General features: G+C 50.7%; 1 protein-coding gene across 2 annotated transcripts; it reads right to left on the reverse strand.

The window, feature by feature from the left end:
- Positions 1-2,084: 2,084 nt before the first annotated feature.
- On the reverse strand, positions 2,085-17,726 carry ITIH3 (inter-alpha-trypsin inhibitor heavy chain 3). Of its 2 annotated transcripts, XM_006892235.1 has the most exons (22): positions 17,634-17,726; positions 16,518-16,538; positions 15,455-15,621; positions 15,267-15,371; positions 14,522-14,684; positions 13,929-14,042; positions 12,706-12,831; positions 12,326-12,442; positions 11,914-12,082; positions 10,565-10,690; positions 10,188-10,369; positions 8,271-8,456; positions 7,552-7,691; positions 6,600-6,754; positions 5,119-5,127; positions 4,837-4,869; positions 4,567-4,602; positions 4,305-4,418; positions 3,661-3,865; positions 2,735-2,907; positions 2,500-2,611; positions 2,085-2,214 (listed from the first exon to the last, which is right to left on the reverse strand). In XM_006892235.1, the coding sequence occupies exons 1-22, from the start codon at positions 17,724-17,726 to the stop codon at positions 2,085-2,087; spliced, it is 2,676 nt and encodes an 891-aa protein (XP_006892297.1). The 2 variants fall into 2 exon arrangements, with proteins under 2 accessions (XP_006892297.1, XP_006892298.1); XM_006892236.1 differs by lacking the exon at positions 4,837-4,869.
- Positions 17,727-18,663: the final 937 nt, after the last annotated feature.

Here is an 18,663-nt window from a genome sequence, read left to right on the forward strand (position 1 = left end):
TCCACTGAGGTTGCATTTTGAAGAAGAGTGAGAAGTTATCCTAATAGAGCAAGTACATCAGGCGGAGGAGAGAGCGTGTGTGCAGGCCTGTTGCCAGGACACAGGGTACTGAGCTAAGGGAAGGTGGAGGGAAGAGGTGGAAGGATATGGTAGAGGGACAGGTGTGAAGGGAGAGGCAGTTCAGCACGGCTTTTCCTCCCTCCCATGAAGCCTGTCCTCTTCCCAGAACGTCTTTGGAGCCATCGAGGCTATAAGCAGAGACAGGCACAGCCAGGAGGAGGTGAGGCTGAGGAAAGGACAAGATCTGTCCATTCTTGCCTTTATGGAGGCCCTCCCATCTGCATGCTGGGGAGAGGAGGCTGACTGGAGGCCTCCTTCTCCTTTTCTTCATGACCTGCCAGCCTTGGTTGTTCTCTGGAACATTGTGGCACCCCAAGAGGACCACAAATTTGTGATACTTTTTTTCACACTTTCCTGTTAGCAGGACCTTTATCCCCATTATGTAGATGTGAAAATGGACCCTCAAGACGAGTAGCTTAAAGCTATGAGGCTCTTAAGCTCAAACAACACCCCTGAATTCTGGCAGGCCAACCCTCTCCAGGGTTTCCTTTTCCTGTCCCATCTACTCTCAGGCCAGTCCAGCCAGGGCTTCTGTCACTTCTGGGGCCGTGGGGGAGGTACCGCCTGAGATCACTCTGATGATATACATGTCCTCCTGAACTGCCCTCCTGCCTTCCCCTGCCCTGAGGCCAGCAAGGGCCCTGGAAAACTCTGGTTCTTGCTCCAGTAGTGGGAAGAAGAAGTGGGTTCCACAGTGAGACATAGGACAACTTCCTAGTGAACTGCGGCCAGGCTCCACCCAGGCTGTGTTCATGGCCCTTCCCAATATAATTTCAAACTCCTCCAGTTTGAAACTCCTTATTGTGTTTCCTTGTTCTGCCACTGATCATCCACTGCTTCCTTCAATGGGGCACCCACTTCCCAGGATGCCCTTAGGCTGAGGGATCAGCAGAAACCAAGGAACCAGGGCAGGCGAGGGTGTGTTTGCAGAACTGAAAACAACTTTTGCATCCACACTCCAGACACTGAAGAGAGGCACCAAGTACTGAAGCAGGACAGACCACAGGGAAGACTCTTGTTTTAGGCTCAAGATTAACAAATGGGTTTTAGGCAAGAAGTAAATCAGTTCTGCTTAGTAAAAAGCTCTCTTGGATTCAAGAGAGGAGGGATAAGGAGACCCAAGAAGGAGCACTTGTAATCATTCAGACAGGAGAAATCTCAGCACCCTTCTCCCAAGAAGGATCTCTGTCCCCGTCATGGACTCCTTGAAAATGAAGCAGGTAGTCATCATTTGGTATGATTCGAGGATTCCAGTAATGCTCAACCCCTCTAAAGGCAAAATTGGGATATCCATGTGTGCTAAGCTAAGCTGTGTCCTCCAGACCCTGGCCCAGAGTGAATAATATGTGTATCTGTTGGTGGGTAGATAGGCGAGTGGATGGACTGATGGTTGAAGGGATCCGTGTTTGGATGGATGGATTTGTGGATGGATGAGTTGTTGAATAAATGGACTAACAGATTATCAAAAGGATAAAGAGATGGATGGCATTCTCATTTAGCTGTGAGCTATATCTTCTCCGAAGCACTCATTTCTTTTGAGTTGTAGGCAGATTTTTGTCTGATTATCCTTCTAGGAGTTCTTGAACCATGACTTATCTTACACATTTGACATACATTAAACCTTTCCCAACTGTGAGGCAATATTTTTCTTCTTGAGTCAGTTCTCATAAAGCTATCATATATTTTAATCCCCCCAAGTGCTACCTCAGCCAACCCTGGGTTTTTCTCTGGGGCAAAGGTCTCCCAGAAATGCCAAGGGCATGGCCTTCCTTCATTTTAGCTGCCCCAGGTCCCAGCTGTGCCCTGGAGCAGGGGTCTGTACAAGCATGCAGAGGCTCATAGCTGTCTGGTTTCCACTTTGAGCTTTATTGTTCCGGTTCCTCCTGCAGGCCTGGGTCTGTGCCCCTGTGCTCAATGGTAGTCAAGCTGGGCCAGCTGTTCTCGGCAGGAGCTGGCATATCCACTCAGAACAGGCCAGGGACGATGTAGTCGGTGTGGATGCCGTCAATCAGCCCCTCCCCGTTGTTGTGAACAAACCAGCAGTCAACCTTTGTGCCGACCCTGGCATCCTTCCTGTAGTCTTTCTGGGAGCCCCTGGGAGAAAGGAGACAGATGTACAGGGGGTAAGGTGGTTGTTAAGGTCACTGAAGTTGGCAATTTTGAGAACCCCATAAGTCTTTAGTCGAAAATGGGAGTCACATTATTACTCCTTCTGTGGGGCCATCTTCAACTTTATCCTTGGTTAGAAGGAGGTTTGGGGTACTGAGGGAAGCAAAAGTACTCTGAAGAACACAAGAGCTCACTATACAAATGTGAATACTCAGAAGGAGAGCTTTCTTTCAGTCCCGTTACTGAGCATGGTCAGCGGAGCTGCCTCACCTGGTGACCGTCAGCCGATGGTTCTTCACCACCATTGTGGCATCTGGTTTGGCAGGGTCAGAGCCTTGGTGAACATCAGACACTCTGAAGTCAAAGGGATGGAAGAATTGTCCTAGGAATAAAAGCATTCACATCGTTTGCCATGGGTGTTTCAGGACTGATGTAAAGGCTGGACTGTGTGGTGGGTACGAGGTGTCATGTGAGCTGAACAGCTCACAGCTTGAATGGTCCATACCAAGAAGCCCATGTGTCTGCATTGATATCCGGTGACTGTCCTCCACATAGAAACCCAGGAAGTCATAATGGGAAGGCTGTTTCTTCCACACCTGGTGCAGGACAACCACAAAGGTAACACCATCTCCAAAGGAGACTGTCATGTTTTTCTTCCTGTTGATGGTCATGGACAGCCTAGAAGAGAAGAGAAGGAAGCCGTGGGGCCCAGTGTCCATGACACTGGACAGATGATTAAAATGTGTCTTCTTGTTGTTGTGTACCGTAAAGTTGGAACCGACCCACAGCTGACCCTCCAGTGGGTCTTCAGAGACAGTTAACCACATGGGAGGAGATTGCCCGTCCTCCTCCCATGGAGCTGGTGGCCTCAAACCACATACCCTCAGGATTGCAGTGTGGCTTCTTGCTACTAGGCCACCGGAGTCTTAGCACGACTTTTCCTGTTTTGGGGCTGCATGAATTTCAGAAACCATTGGAAGTGTAGGAGATCTGATGCTTTACACGTGTGGTCATGCCCTCATTGAATGGATACTTTCTCTTCTTTATAAGCAAGCAAGAGGACTGCCCTGGAGGTCCAGGGACCTAGATCAGCCCCAGCTCAGCCACTGACTTCCTGTGTGCCCTTAGGCAAGTTTCACTCCCTCTCTGATCCTCACTGGGGGTGACATTTTTGTGCTGCCTGCCAGGCTCTGGAGATCTGAAGACCAAGGCATTTGAGAACTAACTAATTCAGCCAGGGAATTACGCAAATAATTGCCAGGGAAGATGCAAATGGGACTTATCATCATTAGCTGATGTCAGGTGATGATCTTCCCTCAAGACCAGTTCTGCAGCCCATCCAACTATCAATTCTGCCTCTGAGCCCTTCAAGAGTCTCCTTAGAAACCTTCAGGCTATGCACCCCTTACAGGCCGAAAGGAGAGAGCTTACCCCTCCTGCGTGATCATTACTGTGTCCAGCCAGCTGAGAGTGCTCCTGTCAGCCCCACTCCACAGGGTGATCTTCTCCGTTGTCACCTCAATCCGGAGATCCATGTGAGCACTGGCAATCCCCAGTTTTCCAAAGAAAGTCTTTCTGGTCTTCGAATCAGGGCCAGCTTTCTTGTCTCCAATGATCTGCCCATTAACCGTGAGGCCTGCCAGGGGAAGAGGGCAGGGGGAAATGAAGGAGACCTTCTGAGCGCAGGCTGGCATTTCGGAACACGGCATTACCTTTGACCAGGTCTGCTGAGGGCCAGCAGAGTGGGGGGACGAGGGAGGGAGCTGGACTTTAGAGCCCAGTATTGTCTGTCCCTGCATGTGCTTTTGCCATGATGACTGCTGAGGACCCACACTGTGGACCTGCCTGTTGGCTGGGTCAGAGAGAAGAACTATTTGCCAAACACAGGCTGGCTCCTGACCCCGGGCCCACGATGCCCTTAACTTGAGCCATCTCTGCAACATCACTGGCGTCTGGGAACTTCAGGAGACTGGAACTCTCCCCACCCCCAGGGAAAGGCGTGCTGTGCATGTGAAGACATGAATGATGCATGTTATTAAGCGTTAAGCAGAGTGGAACCTGTCCCTGTGGCCCACCTGTAACTGGGTCCTGGATGAGGTTCAGCACCGTGCCTGGGTCTTCATCAATGTTGAAGCAAATGGCGTCGTCTTTTTCTGGGACTTGGATGATGAAGTGGGGATCCCCATCCACTGAGGGCACATCAGAGAAGGGGCTGGTTCCCAAGCTCTCTCACTAAACCTGGGGCCTCCCCTTGCCTCTGGGGATGGGTTCTCAGATAGACAGGAGGTGCTGAGCCCAGGACTCTGTGCTTTGCCCAGGGTCAGCCAAGGGACTCACCATAGTAATAGGGTGTCAGTGGAGGCTGGTAACTGGCTGTGGATACAGAGAGGAGGGGCTGAGTTGAACAAATTGCCCCGAGAGACACTAGGACCCCCACTCAGAATTTGGCTCATATCCCCTCCCCTTCCTGCTCCCAAATGCTCCTGCCCTCCTAAACACCTGGTTGCCTGTTCCATTGAGCCAACTTAGGCAAGATTCCAGAGAGGAATGGGGCTGAGTCTAGCACTTAGAATGGGGACTGGGGGCTGTGGCAGGCAGGCTACTCACTCTGGTAGGCCATGGAGGGGATCACAGACCTGGCTAAAAAAGAAATCGAGGAGCATCATGAGTGGACTCAGGGATAGAGCTTTTCCTTGCTCCCATGCCTTCTGTCTATCTGGGGTCACCATGGGGCCCGGTGCTGACAGATGAGAGGGTGGGAATGTGACCCTGAAGTTTAGACTTTAGAAGTGAGAGGTCATTCCCCTTTGCAGGGCTGGGGACAGTAGTAGTGTCTTTCAATGTTACAGACGTGGTGCTTTGATGTGACTAAAATGTAAACCATTAAACCATCAGCTTCTGTCTCCTGAGGAATACCCACAGCAGAGCAGACATCCTCCTTTCTCCCTCTGTGGGGTGGATGAGGTCCGTGATCATCTATTCTGCCTTAGCAATAAAACATCCTCACATGCACACATGCACACAATACACACACACGTATGCGCATTCACGTCACTGGCCTCCCACTGGACAGGACTGCTGTGAGGAAAAAGTGGTAACACAGTCCAGGTGTTCTGCTTGGACTGCATATCCCTTAGAGACAGAGGCAGAGTGGGCAGGAAGGAGCCGAGGAGGCTCTGCCTGGTGGTGATGGCCTTTTGAGAGGCTGAGTTCCAATTGGATGCTGGAACCAGGCTGCCTGGGACAGAGTACCAGCTCTGACATCTATCACCTTAATTCGCTGAGCCTCAGTTTCCCCGTTGTACAATGGGACTCCTAAGAGGATGACCCCCTTGGAAGGTCGCCGTGGGATCAATGGTGTAACTATCTAGCATTTACTAAATGGCTAACTTTTCCACAGATCACAGAATACGCTTGTACTGACCATCTCTCCTCAGACCAAGGCAATCCTCTCTGCTCTACTGAGGAGGATCTTGAGGCTCAGAGAAGGTGCAGAGTCTGCCCAAGGCAGGAGGAATAGACCCCAAGCCCACGTGTCTTGACTGCTTCTCCCCAGATGGGACTCCCCTGGCTGGCCTGGAAAGACCTCCCCTCTCTTGTTATCCCCCTCCTGTGATGCTCACCCAGTCACCGGCTGAAACTTACCTTCTGTCTCCGCAGCCATCAGGTGATAGAAAGAAGAGAAACGAGTTAGAAATCAAAAGCCATTAGCATCAGGGTGAATGTCACAGATGGGAGCAGACTGAACAGTGGCCGGAACTTGCATAGTCAGTGGTCAGCCCAGTCCTGGCCTAGGGGCCCCCCAGCAACTAGCTGGGCAGTCTCACCCAGAATCAGTTGCTCCTGGGGGTCGGGAGCCTGGCCTGGCCCAGCTATGTGCCTCCCATACCTCCTGGTGCCACTCCAATGCTATTCTTCCCCTCATGCCTGGTCACAGTGAGCCCTTAGGCCTCCCCAGTCCAGTAGGGCGGCAGTCTGATGGAGCAAGCCTGGCTCCAGGCTCCAGCTCCCAGAGCCTCTGTCTCTCACATTCCCCAAGTACCTGATGGCCTGCTCCGGGACTGACTTTCAGGCGGGAAGTGTTTCTTCTAGCCTGACTGAGCCCTTTCCTACTGGGGGATCAAACTCTTCCCCTGAAATAGCCCTCTTTACTGATAACTCTTTAGGGATCTTGAAATCCATAGTCACCCCACACTCACTGTCCGAGCTGACTACTTCACTCTCTGCACCACCCTCCCCAGACCTTGGCCAGTTTCCCTTCAGCTTCTCTTGGATGTGGCCCTCTTCAGCAGCCACTTCTCTTTGGGCACCCAGGGCCTGGCGTCCAGGAGGGAGGACTCTGGGCTCTGGCCTCCACTCATCATGCCCACCTTCTCCGGGCTTGTCAGCTATGGCTGTCTGGTCCTCATTGTCCTCAGGCTTGGTCACCACCATGGAGGTGAGCGGAGTCACAAAGTGGTACTTGAGGGACAGTTCCAGGGCCTGGGCAGTGAGGTTCTCCTTCTCCTCGCCATGGGTGTTCTTGCTGTTGGGGAGGGGCCAGTAGAAGGGGTCAACACAGAGAGTAGCTCCCCATCTTTCCTCTCCCTGCCCTGGATTCCAGATCAGGATGGGGGCCCTATCTCCACCTGCCTCCCTCACTGGTACCCAGAGAAGATTGGTTCACCAGTCTCCTGGGGTAAGTAGCCAAGCCCGGTGGCCTCTCTGGGGCTCAGTTTCCCCACCTCTCAAACACCAAAAAAATGGAAACCCATGTCCCCGAGTTGGCTCTGACTCAGCAGCTCTCCACCAGGTTTCCGAGGCTGTAAATCTTCACAGGAAGAGACCACCCTCCTTTCTCTCCACAGAGCGGCTAGTGGATTTGAACTATCAATCTTTCAACTGGCAGCCCCACAGACATTATGTACTACACCACCAGGGCTCCTTTCTAGCAAACATAAGGGACATTTAACGACCACTAACAGCCAACCTGCATGATGGCATCCGGGCAGGGGATTTATAGGCTTGTCCCTCCTAAACTACTGATAACTTCTTCTCTCTCGAATGCACCCCAAGCTCTGGGTGCTGGATCCTGGCGCTACTGCCCAAAAATGGAGTCTAAGGGCCTCCTCCCTACTTTTGAGGTGCTTCAGTTGCTGACCTTGGCACCACTTGTCCCTTGAGCCCTGGGTGGACCAGGGAGGGGCTTACAGACTTTGCTGCTATGGGAACACCTGCTGGGGCCGGGCTGGGAAGAGGACACAGCAGGTGGGACTGTGGATAGGTGAGTCCTGGCCCCCTCGGATCCACCCAAGTTGGGCCATATGAAGGGACCGCGGTCACCGTTTCTCCAGCAACTGTGCGATGGTGAGGTAAGCCCAGAGCCGCTCAATGAAGTTTCCAAAAATGTACTCCTGTTCCTCCTGGGCTTTCTCCATCTCCTTCATGTCCACCTCCTCTACGAAGGTCAGGTCATTGAGGGCCTAGGGTAGGGTAGGAGTGGAGGCCATGGCTTTGAGGGTGGGGGGCCTGAAGGCAGATGAGCACATTCCACTCCTGGACGCCAGCAGCCACACAGGTAAGCCCACCCCCAGCATAAGCCCAGAGCCGCTCAATGAAGTTTCCAAAAATGTACTCCTGTTCCTCCTGGGCTTTCTCCATCTCCTTCATGTCCACCTCCTCTACGAAGGTCAGGTCATTGAGGGCCTAGGGTAGGGTAGGAGTGGAGGCCATGGCTTTGAGGGTGGGGGGCCTGAAGGCAGATGAGCACATTCCACTCCTGGACGCCAGCAGCCACACAGGTAAGCCCACCCCCAGCATAAGCCCAGAGCCGCTCAATGAAGTTTCCAAAAATGTACTCCTGTTCCTCCTGGGCTTTCTCCATCTCCTTCATGTCCACCTCCTCTACGAAGGTCAGGTCATTGAGGGCCTAGGGTAGGGTAGGAGTGGAGGCCATGGCTTTGAGGGTGGGGGGCCTGAAGGCAGATGAGCACATTCCACTCTTGGACGCCAGCAGCCACACAGGTAAGCCCACCCCCAGCATAGGTCAGGGCCCAGCTCACCCCGTGGCCCTTCACATCCGCCTTAAAGGTGTTCACGTCCTCGTCCAGCAGCCGCCCGGCCACCACGATCTCAGAGCCATCGTAGAAGTGCTGGTAGCTGTTCTGGGTGAGGTCCAGAATGGCGTTCTCAGGGTATGCCACCTCCACATTAGTCAGCAGAGGGTTGGCCACCTCCTCGTAAAAGCCCTGCAATCAAGAAATGGGACCTGTCACCTCAGGCCACCAGGCAGGGGTGGAGAGGACAGGGGAACAGACTCCCACTGTGGAGGTCAGTGAGTCTGTCTTCCAAGGCAAGGCCAGACCACCTCCTAGTTGTAAATCTAGGAGACTCTTTGTTTTGAGGGAGCCCCTGCCCCAGGTAGAGACTGGTAGGAATAGAAAAGGAAAGGACAACAGTCTCAGTAGACACTCAAGATATATTCATTGAAACCAAGTTAGAGAAACGTAAAAGGAGGCAAACTAGGGAAGGAGAGCTGGTGACGTGGAGGTGGGGGGTCAGGAGACAGCCAGAGGGTGGAGACTGATGACCACCTACACGGGGGAGATACACTCACCTGTGAGGGGGGAATACGGTTACTGAGTTTAACTGGCAAATTATAAGGAAGTTTTAATTTCTGCTTCATTGATAACTTGTTCATAAAATTAAGAATTTCTTTTTTAAGAAGCGAAAGTCAGTTCGTATTAAGCTGACTTAGTGTGACTCCACACCTGGCAGAGTAGGGCCACAGGGTTTTCAATGCATGGTATTTGGAGAATAGATTGCCAAGCCTCTCTTCCAACTCACCACTAGGTGGTCTTGACTTCCAACCTTTCAGTTAGCAGCCAAAAATGTCAAATGTTTGCATTACCCAGGAGTTGATTTTAAGTTTATCTTATGTGATAGTTGAGACACAGTTACATTAAAAACTGTTCATTGTGGTGAGCTCTGGTGGCCTAGTGGCAAGAAGCTGCAACTGCAATCTCAGAGATACGTGGTTCGAATCCACCAGATGCTCTGCTGGAGAAGGAGGAACAATCTCCTCCTGTACCAGTCAGATCTGATTTGACGGTACACACAAAAAACAATGAAATAAAATAAATTTTTTTAAAAAACCTGTTCATTGCTTATAAGAAATTAAATTAAAGGCCCTATATTTGATTTAGCAGTTCTACCAAAGACGTAGATATGTTCCGTGTAATCTAGGAACAAAATCAGCTCAATCTTGATGAATAAGAGGTAGCCAGAGTACTGCATAGTGCAGTGGACTTTGGGGGGAGGGAGTGCATAACAATGAAAGAGTTTTTCTTTCTTTTCAAGGAGAAGAGTGAATTAGCAGGAGGGAGTGGGGAAGGAGAAAAGTGCAACAGTGAATGACTGGAAACCCTAAGTCTCTGTAAACTTTCATTAAAATTAATTTTTTAAAAAGTTTAAAAAAAAGAGGTAGCCAGAGTCACTTTTCATCCAAGTAGCAGAGAGACTTAGAAAATTAACAACGTCACTCATGATTAGTGTATGCCCTCAATAATATAAATAATGCTGATAGTAATAACAGGAGATAAAGCAGTCAGCATTTACCCTAAAACAAAGATGAGAAACTGAGGAGGGGTAGGGCAGATAGAGTCATGAAAATAAAACAGAATGGAAATCATAAGGTTGATATGTTGTGAAAACGTTGCCAATGTTGTGGAACAAGCTGCATAAAAATTATTAATGAGAATCTAATTTGCTATGCAAATGTTTGTATAAAACACAATAACATATAAAACAAAACAGAAAACCCCTCAAAGAGCTTCCCCTCCAAAAAAAAACCTTAGCTACAGGTGGATTTCTCTCTGGTAGGAAGCTCCTTCTAATAACTTAAAGTGCGCCTCTGTGGTGCAGCTGCCTTGGGGGGTAGTGAGCTCTTCACTCCTGGAAGTGTGCAAGAAAAAGCATGCCTGCAGCTGTAGGTTGGCGTCAGAATCCTCATAGATGCGCCGGGCAAAGCCGTGGTTCTCCAGGGCCATGCTCTCCAGGAAGTTGTAATTCAGGTTGTTGCCAAAGCCCAGGTTATACAAGGGGAACTTGCCCCCAATGGCATTGCGCACGTTCTCCTGGATCTTTTCAGGTCTGCTCTCACCTGTGGGACAAGCTCGTATGGGGATTTGTCTCCTGTACAGGCAAAGTTATTGGGTCCCTGGCCATAAGCCCTTGGCTGCGGGGAACACAGGGCACCACAGGTCAGCAGAGCCCTCAGAACAGGAATGCAGTCCTGTTCAGAGCCAGGAATGCAGTCAGGGCCTCTGCTCCAGCCAGGAGCCAACCCATCTCTCACCAGTGTTGGCGTCCCCATCGGTCAGCATGATGACAATGGAAGTGCTTCTCTCTGGGACCAGGTTTTCCTCCCGGGCCTTGTTCAGCATACTGATACCCCTCAGCAACCCATCGTTTATGTTGGTCACTAGGACACAGACAGACAGAGGTGTGAGACTGTATCCTCAGGATTGCAAGGGTACAAAGTTGCTGACAGGAGCGAGATGGTGCGCAGGGATCAGTCGAGACAGCAGGCCAGATTCACCAGGGACCTTGTCTGCCAGCACATGGTGGTGCTTGGTCAGTATTGATGGGATGAAATGGAATGAGTTGTATTTCTCTCAAATAAAGATCAAGCTGTGCGCTTCTCAGGGCTGCTGGAAGGATAGCAGCACATGGTGGCAGTTGTTATGTACCATGGAGTCAGAACCGACTCCGAGCTGCTCCTACAGCAGGTTTTCAGAGACTCGAAGTCGTGAGGGAAGAGAATAGCAAGCCTTTAGGTTTGGAAACACTTGGATAAACTCGCCCTCACTGGGAGGATGGGGGTCACTGTAGAAGTCATTTGCGATTTGCTATAAGGAATCGAACAAAAGTAAAGGGTCTTCAGGCTCTACTTTGAAGGGACTCATGGGGCATAGAGAACTCTGGTGTCCAAGTGGCAAGAAACCGTTCTGCAATCCTGAAGGCATGTGGTTCAAGTACACCAGCTGCTCCATGGGAGAAAGATGGGCAGTCTCTTCCTGTGCAATGAATTGCCTCTGAAAACCCACCAGAGGGTCAGCTGTGGGTTTGTTCTGACCCGATGGTACCCAACAACAGTGGGGCATAGGGTCACTATGTGCATACTCTACTTGACAGCACTTAGCAAGTGATGCCTCTAGAGAGGTATAATCTGTAGGGAGGGTGGTGTAATCTGTAGGGAGTTCTGCTACTTAAACAGAGCTTGTGCCACTTTAGAGGTTCGAGTCCACCAGCAGCTCTGAGGGAGACCTGGCAATCTCCTCCCATGCTATTTACAGCCTTGGAAACCCATTGAAAGGTCAGGGACAAGTCAATTCTGACTAGAAGGCATTGGGGTTTTGTGTGTGGGTTTTGTTTGGATTGGGTGTTGGGTTTGAGGGCTTTTGGAGTTTTTTGTTTTGGGGTGTTTTTTGTGAGGTAGCAGCATCATGGGTTAGAAATGGAAAGAATGTTTCCTTAGAGCCAGAGAAGGGCTCCCCCCAAGTCCCACTAAAAGCCTGGGAACCCTCAGGCCTGCCTCTACCCCAGAGCAGATCTCCAGGGCCTGGGGCCAGCAGTCTCTGCCTTGGGGCCAGAAGGGAACGGGCTGCTCAGGGCTGGGAGAGGCGCCTTCCTTCCTGGTCGTACTTCCTTGATCCCGGATGCTCCTCACAAACTCTTTGGCTTTCTGGAGGTTTTCGGGAGTGGCTTGGACTAAGCTGTCTTTCCAAGTGGTCACATCGCCGCTAAATAGGATGAAATTCAAGTAGTCTTCCTCTTTGATATCCTCCAGGATTTTGAGGAGGGCGTCCCTTGTCTGGGAAAGAGAGGAACAGCAGACAAGGGCTGGGTGAGGAGTGTCTATCATCAGAACTCAATGGGAGCTGTGGTGACAGCTATGGCCAGGGCTCCCCACAAAAAAATGCTTTGGGAGTTAAAGACCTTGTCCCCCTTCCTCCTCTCTCACCAGAAGCATCAACTTTAAAAACAAACAAACAAACAAACAAAAAAAACTCTTTCCTGTCTTTCCTCTATCACTTTGCTCTGAGGAATAAAATACCTGCTCTATTTTCCGACCAGCCATGGAACCACTGATGTCAATCACAAAGACCACATTCTTAGGCACCACTGGAAGGCCTTGGGGTGCAAAGTAGTGCACGAAGTAGCCATTGACTATCTGGAAGGAGGAGAGAGAGAGAAAGGGCTTGGAGGCTGTAGGTAACATCATCTTGACACCCTTTGACCATTTATCAGACCAAGAAAAAGCGATTCCTTCTTCATCCTCTAGAGGGTGCAACACAGAGGCTCTGTCCTATGTCTTGCAGGGAGGCTTAGCTAGAACTGAGGGTGGAGGGTGATGGAACTTGGTGAAGCTGTACCCCTCCTCAATCCTTACCTCAACCTGCTGGTAAATGAGCTGGCCCGGGACTCGATACGCACCTGTATGTTGCCTGGAGACTCTCGGTTCACGTCGTAGGTGATGGTGAAGTCACCGTTGAGGAGGGAGTCTGTGCAGGTTGGGCATGAACGCTGTTGGTCTAAGCTGGGCTTGAAGGACACATGACCCTGACAAGGGAGGCAGAGAATCTCACTCAGCTTGGCTGTAGGCCCCCCTCATCCTGGGGTGGGAGGTGGACGAGGACAGCACCTCACAGAGAGGACCTCACAAGGAGCCAGTGACTGGAAGTGCTGGAGGTCTGGGTGGTCCTCCTTGATCACCAGCTCCCTGACCCAGTTGATACTGTTGTTTCCTGAACTCCAGCCTCTGAGCACCACTCTCTCTCTCTACTGGTGGTCAGGTTCTCTTTGAAGTGTGGAAGCGCTGTTTGGCCCACATTTTCATCTCCTCCTTTTTGTTGACCCCCCCTCCCCCAGAGCTCAGTGACCTGGGGAAAGGAGAAGCTGCCCAGGGAAGAGAATTGTGCATCACGAAGAACCTCACCATTGTGTGGTGTTGGATGTTGGATGTAGAAGTCTGGTGCGAAGAGGAGTTGGGGAAGAATGATGGGGGCTGAGATAGGGAGGGGTCCCCAGGGCAGGGCAGGGGCACTCTGCTGCAGAAACCAAGCAGCCTTCTGAGTGTCTTCCTGGGCCTTGCCCTGAAAGTCCCAAATGTCCAAAATTTGTTTATATAACGATTATAGAAACATTCATCCATCTGCCTGTCATCCTCTGCCAGCAAAGAACTTAGAAAACTGGAGGTTCTGGAGTTTGGGGTCTGAAGCCAACTGGTCAATATCAAGAATGGGGTCCTCCTTCAATCCTTCACCTCTCAGTCAGAAGATGTGAATGACTCCTCTTGGCATCAGTTTCCTCATCTATGAATCAGAGACACTAACTCCTGCCCACCTCTCTGGGTGAAAAGGGAAAAGACTTTATAAATGGTATCCTCTGTCCCCACCAGTGCAGTTGAGATCCCTAATTTATCACGTACGCCGTTGTTAGCAGCCCCTACCACTAGCATTTCCTCTACAGGTAGGGTGAGAGGAGACGACGGTCACAAATTTCTTTCTTTTCCAGCCCCCTACATGCATGCACACCACACACACACATACACACATGCATGCAACACACACATCAGCCAAGCCCTGGATTACAGTTTGTTCCGCTGAGGTCAGCTTCTCTGTCCCTTGTTCCCTAGACCTGAGCGATGTCTCTACTACCTTTTTTCCTGAGAAGGACTTGGTGAGCGCACTGCCCAGAACATCATTGGTGATGAAGGAGGCCTCCGCGTCCAATGTACTGATGCCCTGGGGTTCGAAGATATTGGCCTCAATCTGAAATGGTCAAAGGACACAGGGTCAGTGGTGGTGCAGAGGCCAATCTTCAGGATGGAGCCTTGAAGGTAGAATCTGGGGTCTCCCACTGGAGAAATGGCCACAGGGGCACGAGGAAGGTACTTTAACTCCGGTTTGTTCACCATCTGCCTTTATGACATCCAAAATCTCACACTCAATTGTTTCCTTTATCTTTCATTTTTGACGTAGTTAAAAATGCCCATATATTCAGTTACATATATTTCTGGGACACTTCGTGTTCTTGTGATGTTACCCCAAGGATCCAGCACTAAACTGGAATCTGATGCTTCCAGCCTGTCCTCTTACCATAGTTCCGACTGCAATTTCCCACAAGCCACCTTGCTCACCCTGGCTTTGTTATTCTTCTCCTCACTCTGTCTCCAGGGGCCCTTCTCCACCCTTTCCTGCAGTTTCAACCACCTTAAGGTCCTACCTGAGCTGCAAGGGCAATCGATTACCTCGAAGTGTTGGATCAGTTGCTTGGGCTGGACCTTGAGGTACATCTCGTACTTGCCCTTGTTTCTCTTCAGCAGCTCCTCGTAGATTAGCTCGAAGGTAACGTTACTGCCCGCAGCCACGTTGACTGAGACCGTGAATTTCTCCAGCTTCCTGCCAGAGGCCCTGAGTAGGGGTGTGAGACAGTGTCCGTCCTAAGGACTGCACAAACCTGCACTGCCTGGACCTCAGGTTCAAAGCACAGACCCCAACTGCTCAGAACCTCAGGTGCTTCAGCTTAAAAACTGGATAATGTGACAGCAGGGTTGGGATGAGACTGAGAAAGATGGAATAAATTACATATACTGCATTGAAACAGATGAGGGAGAGAACTGTTTAAAAGCAGTATATGATTGGGTGTTATGATCATGACAAGAGTCCAGAATGAAGGCTGCATAGTGGAGTGTACTGGAGGGGGTGGGGATTGTCTAACAATGAAGGAATTTTTCTTTTACTTTTCAAAGAGAAGAGAGAACTGGAGGTGGGGATGGGCAGGGAGAAAGATGCAACAATGAATGAATGGAAATCCAAAGTCCCTGTAAACGTTCATTTAAATTAATAATAAAAAAATTAAAATAAAAAAATTGGATAACCTAAGAAGTGCTGGCACATTTTAGTATAACAACAACAACAATAATAATAATAATAACAGCTTGCACCATCGAGGATCCTTGTAGCCCAGATGTTCTCTCTGAGACCTAAGCTTACTTGACCAATCCAGCTGTCTTGCCCTGGGACACGGCCTTTTCATATTGCTTCTTGGCGACTTCCTTCTCCTTGACGTTTCCAGGGTAGATGACACCATCAATGGTCCTGCAGGGGAAGAGAATCTCAGGGTTACGTAGGAGCAGATCGCCCTGGCCTGGCCTGGAGGCAGCAACCACAGCCATGCTCACAACGTGAAGCTGGTGATGAAAGCTGTCTTGGGCAGCTCCACGTCAAAGGAGACCTCTTTGGCCTTGTCTGCACGGTTGATGGCCTTCGTGGTGACCACATTGTGAGCAAAACGAGAGGTCACTTTGCAGTCGATCTTGGTGCTATAGACCTCGATGTCATCCACCACCTGCAGGAGAGGTGAGTCACCCCGAAACCAGATTGCACCCTGCCCACTCCCCACCCCCGTTCTCCCAGTTGCCTGGGTTAGAAGCCTGGAGCACCCTCGGTCGAGCAGTCTACTTCCCTCCACGGTCCTAATGATTTTTCTCCTTTGCTCTGCAATCAACTTTCATGCAATTGCAGCCAAAGAGAGCTTCCAAAAAACTTAACTAAGCCCAAGCCCTCTCCTGCTTACACCCCTCCTGGGGCACCCCATGACCCTCAAGACAAAGATCCCTCCCCTCCCCAAGCACTGTGGTCTTCTAGTGAGTCTAGCCTCCCCAGCTCATCCCATGATCCAGGTCTGCACACCTAGGACACCTGGCTAGTATCTCTCCACATCCTTCAGGCCTCTGCTTCAAAGCCGTGTTCCCATAGTCCACTCTCTCACCACTGCCTGTATTTTGCAATTACTGAAATCTGTCACCCAAGCAGATACTTGTCTCATATGCTCAGTGCTTTAGGGGAGACCTTGGGGTCCCCAGACACCCTTCTCCCAACAGGGTGATGGATGAAGAGGTGCTCTGGGGAGATGTCTAGGTTAAATATGAACAGAAAGGTGATCTGTGAGGGTGCAACAGGGCCACTTGATGATGTGTCCCCAGCCTCTAGCACAGGTGCAGATGCCAGCATGTGCCCACTAAATAGATGACTGGTGAAATGATGCTTGTATGGTCTTCCACAAGGTCCTGGGATTCTGTGACCTTCTTTCCGGGGGTCTTGTGCCACATGAGGTCTGCCAGGGCAGGATACTGTCTGCCAGCTTCAAGGGACCCGCTGGTGGTGTCCCACACCTTCGGCTGTTGGGCAACCCGCTCCATTCTGCCCCGCCCACCCCATCCTGTCCCAGGTGAAAGTTCTTACCCATTCCGGGAGGCTTCGTTTCTGTAAAAACAAACAGCGGTCTCAGGCATGGGCCAAGTCCACCACAGTCTGGGAGCCACTCTGATGGGTCCATCAGTACCATCCCCTGCCCATTTTAATGGATCTCCAGACACAGAAACCCCCAGAGCCAAATATTTGAGCAGAAATGGGTCTAGGTAGTTGGGGAAATGGAGCCTAGAGAAGATTAGGTTTTATGTATCCCCAGGACAGCCGGGCAAAAAGAATCCAATTCTAATGTTCCCCTCGGCCCCACAGACCCCACTACATTCTGCTTCTCATTTAGCCTTCCTGGGGACCCTAGCACCCTAAGACCTCAACCCGGTACTCACCCCGACCCCAATCAGCTTATTAGAGAGGTTCCTGCACTTGTCTAGGGCTCGGACAGACACAGTCTCTCTGTGAGGTGATGCATTGCTTCATTTGACAGACAGGGAAACTGAAGCCTAGGGCTTCAGGCTTTACCTTCCCTAGATTCCTGCCAGTTTTCCCCCTTCAATATTGTTTTAAGAGTTGTGGTAAAAGGCAAGGTAATTGTGGTATGTTGTTGTTGTTGATTGCCACTGTAGTCAAGCACAACTCATAGCAACTCTATGAACAAAAGACCTAATGCCTTTCTATGACTATCGTCATTTCTCCAAATTCACAGAGTTTCTACAGACAATGCGGTTTAGGAAGTGGATGCCACTGCTGCTTCCAAAATAGGTAACAAAATATTCACTATTTCAACTTTCTTTGCACGCACAATTCAATGACATTATTTATGCTCATGTTGTTCAACCATCACTAAAAAGAAAAACTGCGGAATGCTTGGTGGATTTGTGCGTCATCCTTCCTCGGGGCCTTGCTGGATTTGTGTTTTTGCAATTTCAGTGTAGGTGACACCAAAGCAAGCAAGTACCCAAGGAGTTTTAAGACCCATGGCGAGGGTTAAAGGCCAGGTCAATATGGCCTGTCCTCCCAACGTCTGCCCTGTCCTCTGCTACTCACCACCCAGCCCTCTGCCCCTCCCTAGCCCCAGTTAGAGGGCTTCCCTGTCCAGTGTCTTCTGTCCATTTGACTCCTCAGGCCCAGATACTGAAGAGTGGGCATACTCACCCCCAGCAGCCGGAAGGGGCCTCTCGGAAAGCCAGAGGCTGCCAGGCCCAAGAGCAGAGCTAGGACAAGGCAGGACCGCAGAGCAGACGACATTGCTGGCCACACAATCCCGGCTTTAGCTCCTTTTAGGAAAGAGATTGAAGTTTCCCAAGTGGGGTCAGTGACCTGCAGGAGGGGCGGGATCAGTGGTGGGAGGTTCCTCCGGGAAGCCGAGATGTGGGTGGAATAACGCAAGTTGGTGCCCAGTGATTCGGGATTCAGGGAAGGGCTTGAACTTTGCTCCTGAGGGGCTAGAGGGCATGAAGATCGTCACGGAGGCTGTGCATTGCCAAATGGGTCTGGGGTCTCCCTTGGTGGGGGGGTGAGGGTGACAAGATGGGGTGCGTTCAGAGGAACTGCTCCCAGCACCGATGACTCTTGGTACACTTGGCATTTTGTCTGGCTTTCCAGGTCAGCTTCTCCCTTCTCAAGTATGCCTGGCACAAAACCGCCCCATCTAAGGAATAACTCTTCCTGCTAAGCCTCTGACTCAGTGCTCCCCTTGTTGTTGTTGATGTTGTTGTGTACCGTAGAATCAGAACCGACCCATTGCTGACCACCCAGTGGGTTTTCAGAGCCAGTTAATTTCACCAAAGGAGATTGTCCATCCTTCTCCCACAAAGTGGCTGGTGACCGCAAACCATGTGCCTTCCAGATTGCAAGTGAAGCTTCTTTCAACTAGGCCACCAGAGCAATACACTTCTATACCTCCCTAATCCCATAAACTGCAAGTTTGGTCCAGTTCTTTCTGTACTCTGGTTCCAGCTTGCTTCATGAACCTACCCTGGACCACTGGAGTGCCCTCCCCTTCTCTGCACAGCCAGCCTCAGAGCCCACCTTCATCTCTTGGCCACCAGGGCAGCCCTGCTCTGTGCTCCAGGCTCCCTGAGGACCTGCTCTGTCCTTGCCTTATGTTGAGCTTTGTGTGTTTGGGCTTCATTGTCCCCTCTAGGACCCAAGCTCCTGCAGGGCCAGGCAAATGGCACATTTG

Source organism: Elephantulus edwardii, unplaced genomic scaffold (assembly GCF_000299155.1).
Source record: "Elephantulus edwardii isolate Elephantulus edwardi_28Jun2011 unplaced genomic scaffold, EleEdw1.0 scaffold00113, whole genome shotgun sequence".
In the NCBI taxonomy this organism is placed as follows: Eukaryota; Metazoa; Chordata; class Mammalia; order Macroscelidea; family Macroscelididae; genus Elephantulus; species Elephantulus edwardii.

What these genes read in the sequence shown, in the direction of transcription:
- ITIH3 (XM_006892235.1), bottom strand. Translation starts at nt 17,726, where the DNA reads ATGTCGTCTGCTCTGCGGTCCTGCCTTGTCCTAGCTCTGCTCTTGGGC. An exon ending in GCCCCTTCCGGCTGCTGGGG is followed by an intron (nt 16,539 to 17,633) that starts GTGAGTATGCCC and finishes TTGTTTTTACAG; the next exon opens with AAACGAAGCCTCCCGGAATG. An exon ending in CTGGTCGGAAAATAGAGCAG is followed by an intron (nt 12,083 to 12,325) that starts GTATTTTATTCC and finishes TCTCTTTCCCAG; the next exon opens with ACAAGGGACGCCCTCCTCAA.